Consider the following 20,208-nt stretch of genomic DNA (forward strand, 5'->3'; position numbering starts at 1 on the left):
GCAGTGAGTATCTTTGATAGATAAGAGAGTGAAATGAACAAGTTCTTGTCAGTAGTACGAACAAGATCTGCACTTTGTGAAGTGTGAATATCAAATGTAATTAACAGGATGGACTTTTTGAGAATGGTTCATTTTTGTGAATGCAACATACACATGTTAGCAGAACGTGTAGAGTATGTTTGTTGAAGGGACTGAACAGAGATGAAAGTGGGTATGTCAAGAGTGTGAGAAAAGACAAATCAGTTTATCTCAACTAGAAAAAATGGTCAACACTTGCCAGGCTAACTTTTCATGATGTAATGTCAATAATGTGATCAGTCAGTTCTGCATTATGGAATGAAAGAGTATGTACTTGTAGGAGAAAATGACTGTATAAATCACAGAATAGAAGCAAACGAACTTGGGGAAGCAAAAGACTGCATAGATCACCGTGCACAAGTGAAAGAAAATATAGCTGATGAAACGAAAGCAAATGATAGACTGACAGACAGTGTAATTGTCAGGATGCAAGATGTGCAAAATGAGTCGATCAGAATAAGAAGTGAAGCAAAACATCAGGAGAGAGAGAGAGGAGGAAATGATGAGTGATGAGACTTCAGTGGTTTTAAATAAAAATAATAGTAGTGTGAGAGATAATGATGGGAGAACAGGAAAGCAAGATGGGTAGGGAAAGGAGACTCATAGGCACAAACTGTACTGCAAAAAAAAAAGGGCGTCAATATCGGCGATTATCACTCTGAAGCAGCCCCAACAGCACTGGCCCTGACAAAAGTAACCATATCAAATGTTCCCCCTGAAATTCCACATCAACTCATCAGATCCATGTTATTAAGATACGGTTCTGTCACAGGAAAAATACGCACATTATCAGCAGTCACGAAAATGCCCAAATTCGCCCATGTTAAAAGCTTTCGAAGACAGGCATTAATGCACTTTCCAAACAATGACACAATACACAACCTCCCAAAATTAATCAACACGGACATAAATGGAATAACCTACACTTTCTACTTATCTTTCTCATTACAGTGCTTCTTCTGTCATGAAGAGGGTCACATTAGGAAACAATGTCCCTATATTACCAAGGATTCATCAACAAATATCCCAGTCCAGAATAGCAAACCAGTTGAAAAGAACAACATACATAAAGAAAATTCAAGCATAGGAAAAAGCAAACCAAAAATTCTCTCCCCGTCACGAATTTCAGAGCCAAGAAAATCCCGGATGAACTAATTAAAAGCAATCCCCAGACACAACAACCAGAATCACCAACTCAGCCTCCCATAATTCAAAACCTCATCCGATAGAAGAAACTACTCAAAATGGTCTTTAAATCAGCTGCAGTCAGCCAAGGAGAAACAGAGTTCCCAGACGATGAGGAAACTGTACTCCCACATGATGACTTAGAAGAGGAAGAAGCTGAGGGGGAACTTCCCCACACTGAGGGTCCCCTAATCATGAAGCAGCTGTCATCCTTGATACAGAAAGCGCAAGGCTCCCTTCACAAATTAACTATAGCCCTTAAATACACCACAAGAATCCTTTAACTAATATCTCAACTTCAGGATCTATGCTCAAAATTGAAATGTAAAAAGATCAGAGCAGAGGTTAACAGCAGTAAGTGAATCTACAACCTGATTAATGGGCTAGAAACACAATACTAGGACCAATATTAGATTCAACCTAATAATTAAACTTTCATAAAGATAATGTTGTTAAGCCTTTTTTCTCTCAATGCAAGATGATGTGCCTCTGCTTTACACAATAGAATAGCCCTTGACCAGGTACAAAAACATCATATTTCTAATCATATTTCTAGACCTAATACTTCTGCAAGAAACAAATATCAACTCCTCATCCAATTTATCTAGAAGATGGGAAGAGTGGCCTTATGACCTATATCACTCTGCAATCCAACAACATCATGGAGCAGGAGCTAGCTTAGGTGAATCGTCATCAATCTCCCTACAAACTAAAAGTGATTGCTGATATACCAGGATCCGCCTTGTATGCTCACATGAAAGCACCCAACCATAATACCCTGCATGTGTGTTCAATATCTACATACCACAGCAGGATGCTATGGCATCACAAATTTTGGATTTCATTCAAAACCATAATAAATTTAGTTTAATCCTTTATCCAAGCCAACAAAGTTTGCACCTGAAAATATCTTCAGGACTGAATATGGTGTTGTACCATCTCACTGGGGTAAGGTACCCCAGTAAGGTAGTACAACACCATATTCAGTCCTGAAGATATTTTCAGGTGCAAACTTTGTTTGCTCACACTTGGATAAAGGATTAAACCAAATTTATTATAATCTAACCAAGTGGAAAATAAACGTTCAACATTCAAAAAAGTCTTTCTATATTGACCAAGTACCATAATAGCTGGAGACTTTAATTGCACTCTTGACCAAGAAAAAGACAGACTTCAATGCACTGAACATCGCAGCTCATTAATAAACCAACTTCAAACACTGGTAAGTGACATCTTCTGGCATCAACATCAAGATAAGAAGTCCTACACATGGAAGTCAGCAATCACAGCAACTAATAGGCCACTCTACCAAGCACGACTGGATAGATACTACATTTCCAAACATACTGTTCCTCTAGTTAGAAACATCTCACACATTCCTTCCTACATCTCAGATCATTGCTTCATCAAGCTCCAACTTTCATTATCGTTGGAAGCATCCAAATCAGGAAGTGCCTATTGGATCTTCAACAATACCCTCCTGAAAGATTCAGAATACATAACAAACACTCATAATATATATAAAATACATAACTAACCTCACTCACTTAGGGGGAATACAGAACCAATGAAAACATGGTGGCTCCACCTAAAATCAGAAATAAAATCCTTTACGCAGATCTACAGTCACTAGAAGAATCAACAGAGAAACATTAGCATCAGACAACTTGAAGAACAGCTCAAGTATCTCAAAGAAGAAAGCCCTGAATATCAATCAGCCCTCCAAGCCATGCAAAGACACTCAGAATTATCTGCAAAAGGCGCCCTACTTAGATCATGGCATACACAAATAAATCTTTCAGATGTCCCCACAAAATATTTTTTCTCTTTGGAAAAAAAATACTAGGCAGCAAACTGCATCTCCTCTATTAGACTTCAAGATGGCAGCATCACAGAAGATCCAATTAAAATCACTTCTGAAATCCTACAACACTACAAGAATACATACAACTCTACAGGAACATCCCTTCATGCCATTCACCAATTACTGAAAGAAATAAAAAGAATCTCTGCAACAGATAGGAACCACTTAGAAAACCCAATCACTCTAGATGAACTGAAAACTGCATGCACAACCTGTCCAAAATTGTCCAAAAATATATCAAGAGATATCTTCCCTCTTAACTACCAATAGTACTGATGTGCCATAGGTTTTGCAATTTCTTAAGAGTGGGGATGATATATATATATATATATATATATATACTGAAAAAATGTCTGCAATTAGTGAACATATCTTCAATGTATGTGTTTGTCTATACAGTGATGCTCAATTATTTAACCTTCAAATAACTAAACCCTTGGCAACAATCCTTAAATCAATTAGCAAATCATTTCAATCTTAGAACACTATATTACTCTGGATTTATTTAAGTGTTCTCAGTTACCTAACCAGCAAATTCTTTTCCCAAAAAAATGAACTAATTGAGAAATTATTGTGTGTGCATGTGTGTGTGTGTTAAGACATTGGAAAGAAAAGAAAGTTGAAATGGTGATTATTATTATTAGTTACATGACATCTCCCTGGAACCCAAGGACTAATCCCAAGAGGCCACTGTCTACACTACATAACCCACCACATAGAGTATAATCTCTGTCTGTTAATTGCATATGTTTTCACCTTCAAATGAAAAAGCCCATATAAAAATTTTGCATGTCATGATGAAAACTGAATCTAAGACTTTTCTGATCAAAGGAAAAGTCTTAGGTTACAGTAAGGTTACATATGCAATTCCAATGATTAAGATGATCATCCAAATTTAACAGAACTATGCTGGCAACCAGAGCAAACCAGCTTTTGAAACTATTAAAAGAATCCCATGAGTGTGTGTAAGAGAGAAAGGATTCCTAATTTTAATTCATTTGTTTGTTAAAATAACCTCTAAATTAAAAAAAAAATTAAAATTAAATATAATTCACTATTTACTTACCAGTTTTAAACATTGTCCTTATATGATCTATAGTTTCTCCTGGGATACGAGCAGTGTTGAAAAGTCTTCGAAATTGGCACATAGACCATGGAATATTCTGTGAATAATGAGGTTTAACCTGTTCTCTAAAAATAAAAAATTTAAGTAAATTATATTATATTATTATTAATTATATTAATTTTTTACTGAAATGAAAGTAAGCTACTCAAATTAACTTCCTCATTTTTTTACTAAAATAAAGAGCCAAAAGGCTTCAGTTCAGTGATGCAAAATTATAAAACTCAAGTGAATATTAAATCCAGCATTATTTCAAAGCGAATACAGAAACTATAAAAGTTTCGTATGAAATCTGACCAGAGAGCTTATTATGGGAATACATTTGCCAGCATTTATGCCCTAGCCAGAACGTTATAGGAGACATGATCTCTATGGATACTTGGGCATAGTGATCATGTCGGGCTAGGGCAACTCATAAATGCTGGCGAGTGTATTCCCATAAGCTCACTGGTCAAATTTCACATGAACCTTTTATACTTTCTGTATTCGGCTCTGAAATAATGCTGGATTTAATATCCACTTGATTTTTATAACTTCTTCATGTTTCAGAGAAACTACATGGTATCATGCTTCTCTATGGCAAAAAAATAAAAAAGTTGCACTTTCACTTCACACTTTTTAGTAGGTAATATTACAATTTTTTTTTTAAATTGAAAGCTAATATTTAGTTATACCATAAGTGTGCACCAGGGGTGAATGCTGGTCTTGAAATTCATGCTTGCTCTTGTTATCATTCAGGGAGTGAGAGGTGTGATTGAAGTCTGATAAGCAGAATAATGAATTACTAACCATTTAAAATTATATATAATATATTTAAATATATCTAAATATTTAAATAAATATCTAAATATAATTAAAATTATATTTAAAAATTTATGTACATTTAATCATACAAATACAACATTTATTTTACAAATGATATTCTATCTTTTTTCAATTTAGCTACTTGAATACAAAGTCTACCCTATGGTTCTTCTTTATGAATTGGTCAATAACATCGTCATAAAAAGTTGGTTGTAACTTAATTTTCCAAAGCAACATGCACACTTGTAAAGGCTGGCTGAAGCTCACTGGCTAAAGCTACTTTGACTGTGTATGGGCTGTGTTCAAGACAACGTGAAGAGAGTGGAAATGGCTATGCACGCGCATGAAATCACAGTGCTGCAGTGAGGACCTGGAAGCTCCTGCAACTGAGCGAGACAAGGTAACTTTGACTAGACGAGCAAGCATCGGCCTTCGATACACAATGCAAAGTTTAATTATTTCCACCCAAGCTTAAGACGTCTTCCGTCTTACCTGCCCATTCATACAATCTATTCACATACGCCTCTAAGACCATAATATATGCTAGACTCTGCATTGCTTTCTCCAGTTTACATCATCTGCAAACAAACAGCTGCATATCACTAGTAAAACCCATCCCAATATCGTTAATATACAAAGTGAACAACAATGGTCCTAAGACTGATTCATGTGGTACAGCACTAGTGACCTTCCTCTTTTGGGATACTGCACCCCCCATATAACTTTTGATACCTATCTGACAGCCTGTCACTGATCCAACTCAGAAGTCTGTCATCCAATCCCATCTGTTTTAATTGATTGACTTAACAGTTTGTTATGTGGCAGTCTATCAAAAGCTTTTGCAAAATCCAAATACACTAATTTACATATATATTTCCCATGTTCAAGACATTTGTCACCTTGTTATAATACCTTAGTTAGTAAAACATGATCTCCCTTTAAAACCCATGCTGATAATCACAGATAATACCACTGTTATCAACTCATTTTTGTATCCTATTCTCACCAAACTCTCACAAACCTTCACCACAACTCCAGATATAGAGATTGGCCTATAATTTGTAGCCACAGCCTTGCCACCACCTTTATGCAGTGGAACAAGTTTACCTTCTTTCCACTCTCTTGGAACCTGTACTGTTTTAAGACTTATTAAACAGACATGTGAATGCTACTGCCAATTTTATGGAACATTCCCTTAAGCCACGTAGTGATATGTCATCGAATCCTACTGTTTACTGATATCAAGGTTATTTATTTTCTAAAATATGTCTGCTCACTCACAATTACGCCATCATCTCCTATGTCCTCTACACTTAAGTTCTTCATGATTCCACCCTGATTAGGACAAATGCCTTCATAAATTGATCACTGAATACCTCAACAATGTCTTCTACAGCAGTTACCATTCTACCATTTTCATCCATTGACATCATCTTACCATAATCATTCTTCCTTCTACTTGCCACATATCTAAAAAACTCTCTAAGGTTTTTCTTTGCCTGATTTGCCAATTTCTGCTCATACTCCACTTTTGTTTTCCTTACTAACTGAGTCACCCTACTGGCATGTTCTTTATACTCTTCATGTAACTGATTATTATCATTATTCATGTACTGTCTCCAAAGTATCTTCTTCCAGATTTTATGCTTAAGCCCCTCATTCATCCATTTTACACCTGCCTTATTCAGCCTTTTGGCCTTTGGAATACATTCACACATTGATGCTGTCATGTATTTCTTTGTCAGTTCCCAAGTAGCATTTATTTCCTTACCACTCAGCTCCTCATTCCATACTATAGCTCCAAGCTGTTCTCTAAGCTTGTTGTAATCAACAGCCTTGTTATTCCATATGTATCCTTTCCTCACAGAAGTCTGCATATGGCTAGCCACAACCCAAGTGATCACTCCATGGTTACTCTCACTAACTGGAAGAAAGTGAAATTCCCCACTCACAATTACATCCTCTGATGAAATTATCAGATATAAAACTCTCGATCCTTGCATGTCCTCCTTTACATGCTGCCTGAGATAGTAACAAATTTCGACTGTAATAGTGAATTGTATGTATTTATGTATAAAAGTTGTAGAAGTTGCGCTTGTTGTGCATATTTGTTGGAGTTTACATGTAAAATTTATAAATTTAGTGTGAGGTATATACTGATCAGTATAAAAAAGCAAGATGGTGGCAACTTTGTCTATGAATGAGTTAAATTCCAGTTTTAGCTGTTTTGCGAAATGTGCTATGTGTATGTGTTAGATTATATCAATAAATTATGGATTTTTTAGGCTAATGAAAGGAGTGTGTGCAAGGTGCAATCTAATGCAGAGTTGATGATGTATTGTGGTGAAAGTAGCATGAATGACATAAGTGAAATGAGCATTGTGAGAATCGAGAATAGCAAATGTACAAATGTGGTGAATGACACACCAGAGTGTAGCAAGACAGAGATAGATGTAAAAGACTGCAGAATGGTAGAAGAACAAATGAAGAATGGTAAGGAAGATGGCATGAAAGATATAACCACATGTGAGGATAACAGAAAAAAATTAGTAAGATTAAGAATGAATTGAAGCATTTTGGACATGAGGAGAAAATGAGCAAGAGAATTAGTGGTGGTTGTGGGGACAAATGATTTAAGTGAACATAAGAAGAATGTAAGGGCAGATATTAGAAAGTTATCAAAAAGAATAAAAGATAACAGTATAGTGAAAAGACTGACAGTGTGTTGCCAAGGTATGACAATGGTGAGTTCAGACAGAGAGCTAGAATCATGAATGGTGTGCTGGAAGAACTGTGTTAGTAGAAGAGAGCAGTTTGTAGATGTGTGGCATGTATCTGAGGGAAGAATGGAATTATACAGATGTGACAGAATGCATTTAAATAGTTTTGGAGTGAATGAACTGAAGTAACTGTTGCTAGATGGAAATGCACTATGTGATAAAAGCAACAGATCTGAAGTAAGAGGTGAAGTAACAGATCTGGAGAGTGATATTGAAGAGACTAAAGTGCTTGACAATGGAAATGGTAGTAATGTGAGAGATGAAGAAAGAGAGAGAGAGAACAGGAATGCAAGAGGGAACAGGAAAATGGGGAGGGGAACCAGATTTTTGCTCATTATCTCATCATTGTCATATCTGGGCAACACACCAACTACCCTTCCTATAACACTTTCACTCTGCTTAATAATCTTATATCCATCCTCACATTCTCCATATGTCCAATTAAATAATTTGTTCCTATCACCATCCCTAATTCCTTTGAATGTTTACTTCTCATATCCAAGGTATCTATCATCTTGTTCATCATTCCTCATGGAAAACAAACCCTGTGCATTCTTCTCATCCACCTCCCCTTTCAATAATGGCAAATGACTGGCCCTTAATACAGAGCCATTCACCATCTCTTCTTCTCCGCTATCTTTCATTTAATTCTTTCATACTTTTTCATTTACATCCACAAATTGTCTATTTCATTTTAGTATTGCTTCATCTCATTTTTCTTCATAATTATCTCATTCTTGTACTCTTATGTTCTGGAAATCATACTCACTTTTCCTTCATTAGTCATGATCGATTCCATTCCCATAACTATGCATGCTTTTATTCTTTCAGTCTCTTCTGTATTCACATTACTTATATTCTCTTACTCATTCTTCTGTCTGACATCATTTTCAGTCTTATGTTCCTCAATGCCTTCTGCCTTTCATCTAACATTTAACTTTCATCTCATCTTTCATTTAACACCTCAGAATTCATCCAAATATTGCACTTTTGGCAGCTTCATACTCTTTTACTTCACCTTCTGAATATCTCAGCAAACACATCTTCCATATAACCCAATGCATACATAATACACTCCCAATAATGAACCATCTTTGAAAAATATGATAGCGAAAGTTGGACACATGTTAGTCCGAAAGCATGGAAATAAAGAAAGATAAATGAGAGTGAAAGTGAGAAGAATGATAGTGAAAGTTGGACGTATGTTGGACTGAAAGTACGGAAACAAAGAAGGTTGAATGTGAGCGAAAGTGAGAAAGGGGGGGGGATCGAGAGTTAGAAAGATTTAATGATAGAGAGAATGTGTCGCGAGATTCGGAAAGTGAACTGGATTGGATGAAGCAAGAAATGAAATGGATGCAGAATGAAATTAAGAGAATTCAGGTCAAAACTATTAAAATAAATCATGATGGCATGAAAGAGTTAATGAAAGATGAGCGAGTGGCGTTGTATGGCGACTCCATTATTAAAGGTGTGCTAGAGGATAAAATGCACAAGGTATGTTTTCCAGGTGATAAAATGAGTAGAGTGATTGAGGCATTGGATATGAGGCAGGAGCAAGCAAAAGAGTTAATTGTATTAATTGGTACAAATGATTTGAGAGAGAACAAAGAGCATGTCAAATGAATGTCAGGAGGCTGCTTGGAGAGATAAAAGAGAATAGTGTGACAGGAAGGGTAGTCAGTGTGTTGCCTAGGTATGATTGTGGTGAAATGAGGCAGAGAGCAATGATTATAAATGATATTCTGGCTGAAATGTGTGAGGAGATGGGGGTACAGTTTGTTAATGTGTGGAATGAGTTTGACGGACAAAGTGAGCTGTATGGGAGCGATGGACTGCATTTGAGTGGTTATGGTGTGAGTCGCTTGGAGAGACTGCTGCTGGAAGGTAGAGAAGTGAATAGAGAGAACGAATAAGATCGAGAGGGTAGTGATGTGGAAGAGCAGGAGAGTAAGACAGGAGAGATTGAAGACGTGGAAATGAATGGGGAAGTGAATGGTATAGAAAATGAGAGAATGGGTGTGCAAGAGGAGCAGGGAAACGGGGAGGCTCAGGGTGGACAGGGGTACACAGAGTGAGAAAGGTGGATGCTACAAGAGAAGGTGAGAGCATGTGTAGGCAGGAAAGAAATGGGATGACCAGGGATCAAGAGGAAACAGATGAAATTGAAAAGGGTTCTAAAATGAAGAAGCAGAAAGGGAACTGGCCTCAGTCCAGCATGGAGAGATCACATCGAGTGAGTGGTATCAGTGCAACTAGCTGTAGATCCAGAAATGAGCTGTCGTGTTTGTATACCAATGCTAGAAGTATAAGAAACAAGGCGGATGAAATGGTTGCACTAATTGCATCTGTTCACCCAAAGATTGTCGGAATAAATGAGACATTGTTAGATGAGGATGACATCCTGACAGGAATAGAGATGGAAGGGTAGGATATGTTTCATGAGGATAGAAGGAGTAAAAAGGGAGGGGGGGGTGCTATTGATGATAGAGAAAGAGTTATGTCCATACAAAGTAGAGATGCAAGAGGGAAATAGGGCCAGTGGTTTTGAAGTAGTATGGTGTGAGATAGAGGTGAATGGAACCAAATACTTGGTTGGATGTTGTTATAGACCAGGTAATGTGGATGGTGGTGATAGTGAAATGTATAGTCAAATAAGCCAAGCAAATAAGAAAAGGGTGATCATTATGGGTGATTTTAATTATGGCAATATAGACTGGAATGAAGAGATAGCAACTGGAAGTAAATAAAATGAGTTTCTTGAGTTTTTGAGGGATAACTACCTCAGACAGTATGTAACAGAGGGCACACAAGGATTAAGGGTCTTGGATTTGGTCATCTCATCAGAGGATGTAATTATAAATGAGGTGTCAAATCATCCACCAATTGGTGAAAGTGACAATGAAGTGATTACCTGGGTGGTTGCCAGCAGTGCAGGGACCCCTGTGAAAAAAGGGTATATGTGGAACTACAAGGGGGGGGGGTGATTATGGAGAGCTCAGGAGACAGCTTGCAGGTGTAGCATGGAATGAGGAGTTAGCTGGAAAAGAGATCAATGGAGCTTGGGGGATTTTCAAAAACTATTTAGTAGATGCAATGTCTAAATGTATTCTAAGGGTGAGAAGGTTAAATATGGTAGGTGTAAGATGGATGAATAAAGAGATTAAGCATGTGATACAGAGAAAAAGGGCATTGTGGAGGCAGCATAAGAGAAGTGGAAGTAACCAATTTCATGAGGTCTACAAAGACCAGGCAAGGAGGGTGACTTGGTTGGTGAGAGTAGCTAAAGAGAGGTATTACCAGCAGTTAGCTAATGAAGCCAAAAAGAATCCTAGGGAGTTCTTTCGATATGTAGCCAACAAAAGAAAGAATGATTATGGAAGGATGACATTGATTGGAGGAAATGGTATAAAGACAGCTGTTGCAGAATGTGTGGTGGAGATACTTAATGAGCAGTTCATAAAGATCTTTCAATCTTGTGAATGTGACTTCATGGAGAGATTGAGAGCAGTTGATGACGGGGAGGAGAGAGACTCACTGTAAGTGAGCAAGAGGTGTTTGGGGAGTTGAGTAAACGAGATGTAAATAAGGCTGTGGAACTTGATAATATATCACCGTGTATTCTGAAGGAATGTGCCAGAGAGTTGACACCTGCCTTGACATATTTTTTTAATACGAGTCTTGCACTTGGTCAAGTTCCTAAAGAGTGGAAGGGGGGCAAGATTGTGCCACTTCATAAAGGAGGTGATCGAACTCAAGCATCAAACTATAGGCCTGTCTCTGTGTCAGGTGTTGTGGTTAAGTTGTTGGAGAAGCTTGTGAGAACTAGGATCCAGAGTTGGGTTGACAACAATGGTATAATCTTTGATGGACAGCATGGATTTGCTAAAGGGAGTCATGTTTTAGTAATCTACTTAGTTATTACAATAAAGTGACTGCTTCCTTGGAGAGAAGAGAAGGATACACAGTAATATACTTGGATTTTGCAAAGGCTTTGATAGAGTACCTCATGAAGTACCTCATGATAAGTTGACAGTCAAACTAGAGCAGATGGGGTTGAATATTAGATTAGTGCATTGGATTGGAGACTGGCTATCTGATAGGTATCAACACGTTGTGTATGGGGGTGCAATATCCAGGAAAAGGAAAGTCACTAGTGGAGTGCCTCAGGGGTATGTTTTAGGTCCATTGCTGTTTAACTTGTATATTAATGATATAGGTGAAGATTTGGATGGAGCTATTCAGTTGTTTGCAGATGATGCAAAGTTGGGATGAACCATAAAGAGTAGTGAAGATGTTGTGGCCTTACAGGAAGACTTGGAATAGATTGAGTGATTGGGCACAGAAATGGGGATGTGAGTTCAATGTTGCAAAATGTAAGGTTTTAAAATTTGGAAAACAAAGATGGGATGCAGAATTTATGCTTGGTGAGAATATATTGGGGATGATAGTGGATAAGGATCTAAAATTTAGGGGACACATCGCCAAAATTGTGAAGACAACACAAAGGCTTCTGGGAATGATGCAGAGGACACTGACATGTAGAAGTAGGGAGATTCTTGTTCCGTTGTATAAGGCTTTGATTAGGCCACACATTGATTATTGCGCCCAGGCTGACTAAGGTAGTTTCTGACTTCTAGAATGTTGAGTATGAGGAAAGATTGAGAAGATGTAATTTGCAGAGTCTACTGGAGAGAAGGAAGAGGGGAGATATGATAGAGACCTAAAGTTGGTAAGGGGTTGTTATAAGGTCAATGGTGGAGAAGTTCTACAGAGAATAGTGGGAGATCAGGGGAGAACCAGAGGTCATCCCTGGAAACTGTATAAAGAGGGAGTGAGCAGGGGAGTGAGAGGCAGGTTTTTTTCGTGCAGAGTTGTGAATGATTGGAATGCCTCGCCTGAGAGTGTGGTGTCTGCAAGGAGTTTGAGTGTGTTTAAGACACGGTATGATGAGATGTGTGCGTGATAAAAGGACCTCCCAGATGAGTCTTTGACTCCATGAGGTCTTGGGAAATAATAACAATAATAATAATAAATCACAGGCATCTTTGAAATGATTGCTAAGATCCTGCTAAGATACAATTTAGTTCCTATATATATATATATATATATATATATATACCTATCAACAAAATCTCCTCTTGGTTACCATCCATGAAAGTTAAGCATCTCCCTCTCTCTTTCTCCCCCTCCCTGGGTTACCAAGTTCAGTGTGAGTGTCTGCTTGTACTTTGAAAGAAAGACATTCTGTTAAAAAATGACTACAAGAATACCAATCTTATATTAACAACAATAAACATGAAACATCTAGTCCTCAGCATGGAGTGGACACTGAACATGCTATCCTATGGTCCAATACTTGTCTTTTACATCATTATAGATTTAGGTTTGAGCGGTTATTTAAAGAGAGTGCTGAAGCACGTATATGCCACTTAAATATAAATCAGAATGACTGCCTCTCTATTACCAAGATTTGGGAGTCTTATCCTGATAAACATCAAGCAATAGTACCTTCTTCCCATTCTAATTAATTTTTATTTAATTTTTTTTAAATGTTATTTAAATAATGATGTGTCATTTCATTATCAAATTTAATTTAATTTCAAATCACTTAATTTTAAAATTTGACCTTAATTGTAATCTTATTTTATTGTAACCACCCACAAGGTGGCAACTGGCATGTTGCTCAACTCTGTAAATAGGATTAACATTCTTTGTTCTAGCTTCATCTTGAGGTTATGCTGATACACTGATGATGACCAATTAGTTTCTGGTCGAAACAAATGCCTGATCTATTGTGGTAAAAAATATAAATAAAAAAAAAATAAATAAATACTAGTTAATTACATCAGCCAATATGAAAATGCATATTTTTTAATTCAATTATTATACTCCTATAGTTAGTCCCACTGCTATATTAATGCATTCGTTCACAACTTACTCCAGTTAATTCTTCGCCTGCTTATTTATTGCGTTTAGTCTACAGTCCTTAAAAATAATAAATAAAATAAAATTGGCTCTTCATTATTTAAGTTACCTTGTCTACTTTCATCTTCATTATTTTTATTTGTAGAAATTAGTGTCACTGTAATTTGGGACCCTACAAATCTAAGGATGAGCATGTTGTCAGAGTTATGTGTGCTGATCAAAACTTAGAAATATTGAGGACATCACTCATGTTTGATGCAAGAATTGTATGCCTTTCCCATCAATACTATGGAATGTCTGAGAGCATTATAAGGAAGCCTGTTTTATATGATGGATTAAGTGGGTGTGGTTTTTGTGTTCTGTTCTGATGTTTGCTGTGCCCCCCCTCCCTTTCACCTATGCATGGAAGGTTACAAGTATACATTTCACCTGACATGGTAATGGATGTGTGTGTGTGTGTGTGTGTGTGTGTGTGTGTGTGTGTGTGTGTGTGTGTGTGTGCGCATGGGAATAGGATCCTTGGATCTGCTGAATGAATGTTTTAATTTTATATTACATTTAAAGGCAGTTTTGATGTGGTAAATTTCTAGTTATTTTTTTGAGATAGACCTTATTAATAAGTGAGAAATATAGCTTTGTTGAAATCACTGTTGTTGTTATTTTGGTGTGCTATATTTTTGTTCAGTGATATTTTTGAACTTGACAAAAATGTTTGATAGGCTACAACATGATAAGCTGGTGTATGCTTCAGACAATGGGAATAGATAGTATATTGATTAGATGGATCAGAGATTGGCTATCTGAATGAACCCAATGTCCCCCTCCCACACACATACTCAAAACATCTGAATCCAATGCATATGGGTCCACCCCTTCACCAGTTTCAAAACTATGTTCATGAACATTCACATCATTACCACAATTGCATTCCTTAGTTTACTTGCACACACACACATTATCATCATTCACTTCCACTGATTCTGTGAATTACATCTCAATTTCAATAAATAATTTCTTCAGGACCCTAATTGTCAAATCCATTCAAGTGTAGGCCATTTCGCTTATACAAGTCCTTTCTACCATTAAATGCACTTCACACATCTAAAATCTCATTCCCATTTCTTCTATATAGCCTGCATAGCAAATCATTTGCTATCAAAGAATTCCTTCTTACCTTACTGTTATCACATCTTAAGAAAAGACTAACAGTTTTTGATCTCTCATTCTTCATTCTCACTGGTTCAAGTTATGGTGTGAGGTAGAGATAGGCAAGACGGGATATTTAGTGGGGTGTTGCAACAAACCAAAGGAGCTGTTGTGTCACTTTCTCTGTTACATTTACAACTATTTTCAACCTTTGTGCTATATCTCCGTAATACACTCTATCGGGTAACACGTGGTACCTCTGAGGGACAATGGAATTTCCTCGAGATCGAGGCAGTACCAGAGTATCAGAGTGTCCGAGATTTACCCCTCGTAAAATGCCAAGAAATTTATTTGTTTCGCTGCGCCACGTAGCGCTATTAGATTATTAATATTAACAACCAAGAGGTAATCTCAGGACAGTACTTAATGATACCCATCAACTCTGCAGACGTGGCCAAAATATACCCTTTTCTAATATCCCATATAGGTTCGCATTAATATTTTATAAGAGGTGCATCGGATTCCAGAAATCACAGAAAGTCTTTGTTAGAATCAAAGGCAAGGTTTATTAATTCTCAAAAGTAGATACAATTAATAACATTAATTCAAATCCCATCTTAAGGGAGATCCATACAAAGTATAAAACATTCAAACACTACTGTTATACTTATAACATATTATGTAGCAGTTATCTAAAGTAAGAACTATATTAACACTCTCTAAAGCATTATTTATGTATTATTATCACAGTTATTCCAAAACTCCGTAGCTCTGTCAGACTACTCAAGATAACATTCATATCTTTCATGATCTCTTTACAATTTGTCAATTCTTTACTCTAAACATATCCTTAATTTCATTCAATATAAAAGCGAACCTTAACACATCGACAGACAATAAGAATAAATTCAATATCCTTCTAAAGTGATAGCAATACAAACTTATCCTATATCATTAATGTTCCCTCTTATAACATATTAACGTGGCACAAATCTTTCATTCATATTCAGTGAAACACAAACAAGACTCTACTTATCTTCCTTTATGGTTCTTTACTGCATTCTTGGTTCACAGGAAACTGGCCTTCTGTGGACAGCTGGACTTGCTTTTTTCTGCAGAGATATTGCTGCTGAAATCCGCGACTGCCTTAATTGGAATCCCTCCGGTACGGGGGCACTGGCACCCTTCGCCACCTCGAGAGACGAACACACAGGAGATCCAGGAAAAAAAGAGCCTTGTTTCAGGGTCGCATGACCCTTATATTTCCCTCTTTTCTTCTCAGCGTTTCTCACCCTATTCAATGTCCAGCGAACTCTCACATGCTATTACATCGCGGCGTCCATCCTCTCCCCCGCTATCGCACGTATGCTGACATCACATTGTTTGCTTGGGGCAAGCCGCTCCCTTGCATACGGCTCCGTAACCTTTGGACTTGACTCCTCCCCCCCCAACTGTTGAATTTGTACTTACATTCTATAATTCTTTTATACATGTTATTTTATAATGCTCTGCTAATGTTTTACACTTTCAATATTAAATTAACCATATTCGTGAATGGCACAAAATACATACTTATTTACCCTTTCATAACAGAACATGCTTGATATATATATATATACATAATACTTATTTTACACTTAGAGGCAATTTACTGTATTTATTTCCCTTTTTTTGTTTGGAAACCCATGTTAGATTGTGATAGGATAGGAGTTCATAAAATTCCACTCTATCACAATCCAACAGAGCACAGAGGGTGGGGACCAGGAAATGTTTAGACAGTTGAGCTTGGCAAGTGCAAGAAGAATGATTGTTATGGGAGATTTTAACTACAGCAGTATAAATTGGAGAGAGGAAGAGGCATGAAGCAATAAGGGAATGAAATTTCTAGAATTCTTGAGGGACAAATATCTTAGGCAACATGTAATAGAGAGAACAAGAGGTTCAAGAGTTTTGAATTTGGTCATAGCATCAGAAGAGTTGGTAATAACTTAGATGGCATTTCTCAAACCAGTTGGAGAGTGTGACCATGTGGTTTTGACTTCGAAGATGAATAGACATGCAAGAGTATCAAAGAGATGCGAACATATGTGAAATTATAAGGCAGGTGATTATAATAGTTTCAGACATCAACTTGGGGAAGTTTCATGGAGGAAGGAATTGGAAGGCCGGGATATCATTAGTGCTTGGGAAATTGTGAAGGAATATTTGTTAGCAGTAAGAGTAAGTTGTATTCCACAAATGAAGAAGAGGACACAATTTGGTGTAATGTAGATGACAAACGATATTAATCAGGAATTGCATGCGAAAAAGAGGCTATGGAAGAGATATAAGGAGACAGGTGAAGAGCAGATGCATGAAGAATATAAGACACAGGCCAGGAGAGTGATTAGTATAGTAAGGAAGGTGAAACTGGAATATGAGAAGATATTGGCCCTAAGATCCAAAGAAAATCCTAGGGAATTTTTTAGCTATGTGGCCAGTATGAGGAGAAATGATTGTGGAAGAATGGCATTGTGGGATAAAAATGGGAACAGAGTGACTGATGCAGAGGACATAGTGGAATTGTTCAATGAATACTTTATTGGTGTATTTCATCCTGGAGGAGTAAATTTTAACACTGGAAGGGATAGGGTAGGTTCAAGGTTTAGAGGTGCAGGAGGAGAACGTGTTCCAAATACTGAGCACTCTGGATGTCAGTAAAGCTGTTGGACTGGATGGTATTTCACCACGAGTTTTGAGAGAATGTGCTAAGGAACTGACAGCTCCTTTAGCCTCGCTTTTCAATGAAAGTCTGGCTACAGGAAAGGTGCCCAGGGAATGGAAGGAAGGTAAGATAGTGCCATTGCATAAGGGTGGTTCAGACTGGAAGTGTCAAATTATAGGCCAGTCTGTGTGTCATGAGTAGTTGCTAAGAGTAGTGAGGGACCGTATACAGCATTGCGCAGATGAGGGTAATGTTATTTGTGAGAGTCAACATGGATTTGTGAAAGGGCGCTCTTGTTTTAGCAATATGCTAGCCTTTTATAATAAAGTTACAAGAGCAGTAGATGAGGGAAAGGCATATACTGCCATTTTCTTGGATTTAGTGAAGGCATTTGACAGGGTGCCACATGATAAGCTGACATTTAAGTTGCAGCGTTGCAGCACATGGGTTTGGATGTCAGGTTGGTGAACTGGATTCAGGATTTCCTGTCCGATAGATATCAGAGTTGTATATGGTGGGGCAGTTTCAAGGAGTCAGAAGGTTACAAGTGGGGTCCACAGGGCTCAGTACTGGGACCTATATTGTTTAACCTTTATAATCAATGACATTGTTAGTGGATTGCAGGGGAATATTCAGTTATTTGTGGATGATGTGAAGCTGGGAAGGGTTATTAGTAATTGTGCAGATGTGGTAGTCATGCAAGAGGATTTGAATAAGCTAGACAGATGGGCAAATGAATAGGGGTATCGGTTTAATGCAGCAAAATGTAAGGTCTTGAGGTTTGGGACACATCGATGGGACGGTGCATACTCTATTGGAGGAGATATACCAGAGGAAGTAGGGGGGAGACAAGAGATCTAGGGTTGATGATTGATAGAAACCTGAAATTCAAGGGACATACTGCAAAGGTGGTGAAGGTAACACAGAGGATTGCCGCAATAATGAGAAGGATGCTGACCTGCAGAGATAAAAGAGTTATCATTCTGTTGTATAAAACCCTGATCAGACCACACTTAGACTATTGTTCTCAGATTTGGTCCCCAGGATTTGAAGGGGATAAATTAACTGTGGAAAGGGTACAGAGGCAGGTAACAAAGACAGTTTCAGGACTGTACAATGTTAGTTATGAGGATCGACTGAGGGAATGTGGACTGCAGAGTTTGGCAAATAGAAGAAGGAGAGGTGATGTGATTGAGACTTTTAAACTGTTGAGAGGTGGTTACAGGGTTGACACTTGGGAGTTCTTTTGCTTGGTTGAACAACAGGAAGGAGTGATGACAAGGGGTTATCCCTGGAAGTTATGATAGGAAACTGTGAGCAAGAGGGTGAGGAGTGGTTGCTTTGCATGGAGGGTGGTTGAACTGTGGAATGCATTGCCTGATGGAGTGGTGAGAGCGAGAATGGTCAATGAGTTTAGGGAGTGGTATGATATACATGTTTCCTGGAGGGCCTCCCATGATGAGTCTTGATAGAGTTGTGTTTCCTAGGAAGGACCTCCCGCTATGAGTTTTTTGACTCCTTGGAGGCCTAAATAATAATAATAAAATAATAATAATAACTAAAGCAACTTTTTTATTTGAAAAATATGTGGAAGGAGAGTAAAACTGGTAAGTGATTGTGTTATAAATGTTTTGAGGCTGAATGCAGAGAGAACAAATTATGTGATAGTAGAACAGAAAATATAAATGTCAGGGTTAATAATAAAAGTGCTGTGACAGAGGTTCAGGACCTGAATAAAAACCTTAATAAAGAAAACAGCATGGTTGCATGTAGTCCTTCACAGGAGAAAGTATGAGATTAAAAGGCTGCAGAAACAGCAAGAGATCAGTGAAATTGAGAACAAAAAAAAAAAAAAAAAAGCAACAAAACCAAAGCTGAAAAAAAAAATTGTAAGAATAAACAAGAGAAGGAGTGTGAGCAGATAATTTTATACTCCAGTTCTATGATTAAGGGAGTACTTCACGGAAACACTAAAAAATTTTGTTTCATTGACGTGAAAATTATAATAATATTAGTAAGCTGCTAGAATGCAGAAAAGGAAGGTAAAGAATTGACTGTTTAGGCAAGAACCTTGGCCTGAGAGGTGAGAAGTATTGTATGAGGGAGGATGTAAAAGAGTTATTGGAGGAAGAGTGAGAAGGTGAAGTTTGTGAGTCTGCTGCCATGTTATGATTAGAGACAAACAGAGAAAAAGGGCAATGATAACTAATGAATCAAAATGCAGTTTGTGCAGAAGGAATGAAGAGTTTGTGGACTTATGGCCCGAGTTTCATTGTTGAAAAAATATGTACAATGCTGATGGTATGGTCTGCACTTAAATGGATTTGGAATTAGGTGTCTAGCGAAAGCTTTGTTCACTAAGAGTGTGGAAGTGCAAACTCAGGAAAATTAAAGCAATTAGGGCCGATACAGACAAACTTGTGAAGACCCAATGAAGCAAATCAGTGTGTGAATGAACAAAAAATGCAGAATCTAGACTCTCAGGCAACGATATAGAATTAGGTAGTCAATTCAGGATGTAAAGGGCTTGGAGGTCTAAAGGATGATACAGTTTCCACATATTAATGCTAGAAGCATTAGTATATGGAAATAAGAG

General features: G+C 37.5%; 1 protein-coding gene across 3 annotated transcripts in view; it reads right to left on the bottom strand.

Annotated features, from left to right (window-relative positions):
• The window catches only part of LOC150105441 (peroxisomal carnitine O-octanoyltransferase-like), a 311,316-nt gene that overhangs the window by 165,573 nt on the left and 125,535 nt on the right, over window positions 1-20,208 (bottom strand). For all 3 annotated transcript variants that reach the window (XM_090394815.1, XM_090394814.1, XM_090394813.1), the window contains exon 5: window positions 4,194-4,318. In XM_090394815.1, the coding sequence (XP_090250941.1) occupies window positions 4,194-4,318 (125 nt within the window). The remainder of the gene's footprint in view (window positions 1-4,193; window positions 4,319-20,208) is intronic.

This window comes from Typopeltis vanoorti, chromosome 6 (assembly GCF_054136105.1).
Source record: "Typopeltis vanoorti isolate ZY-2024b chromosome 6, IOZ_Tvanoo_1.0, whole genome shotgun sequence".
NCBI lineage: Eukaryota > Metazoa > Arthropoda > Arachnida > Uropygi > Thelyphonidae > Typopeltis > Typopeltis vanoorti.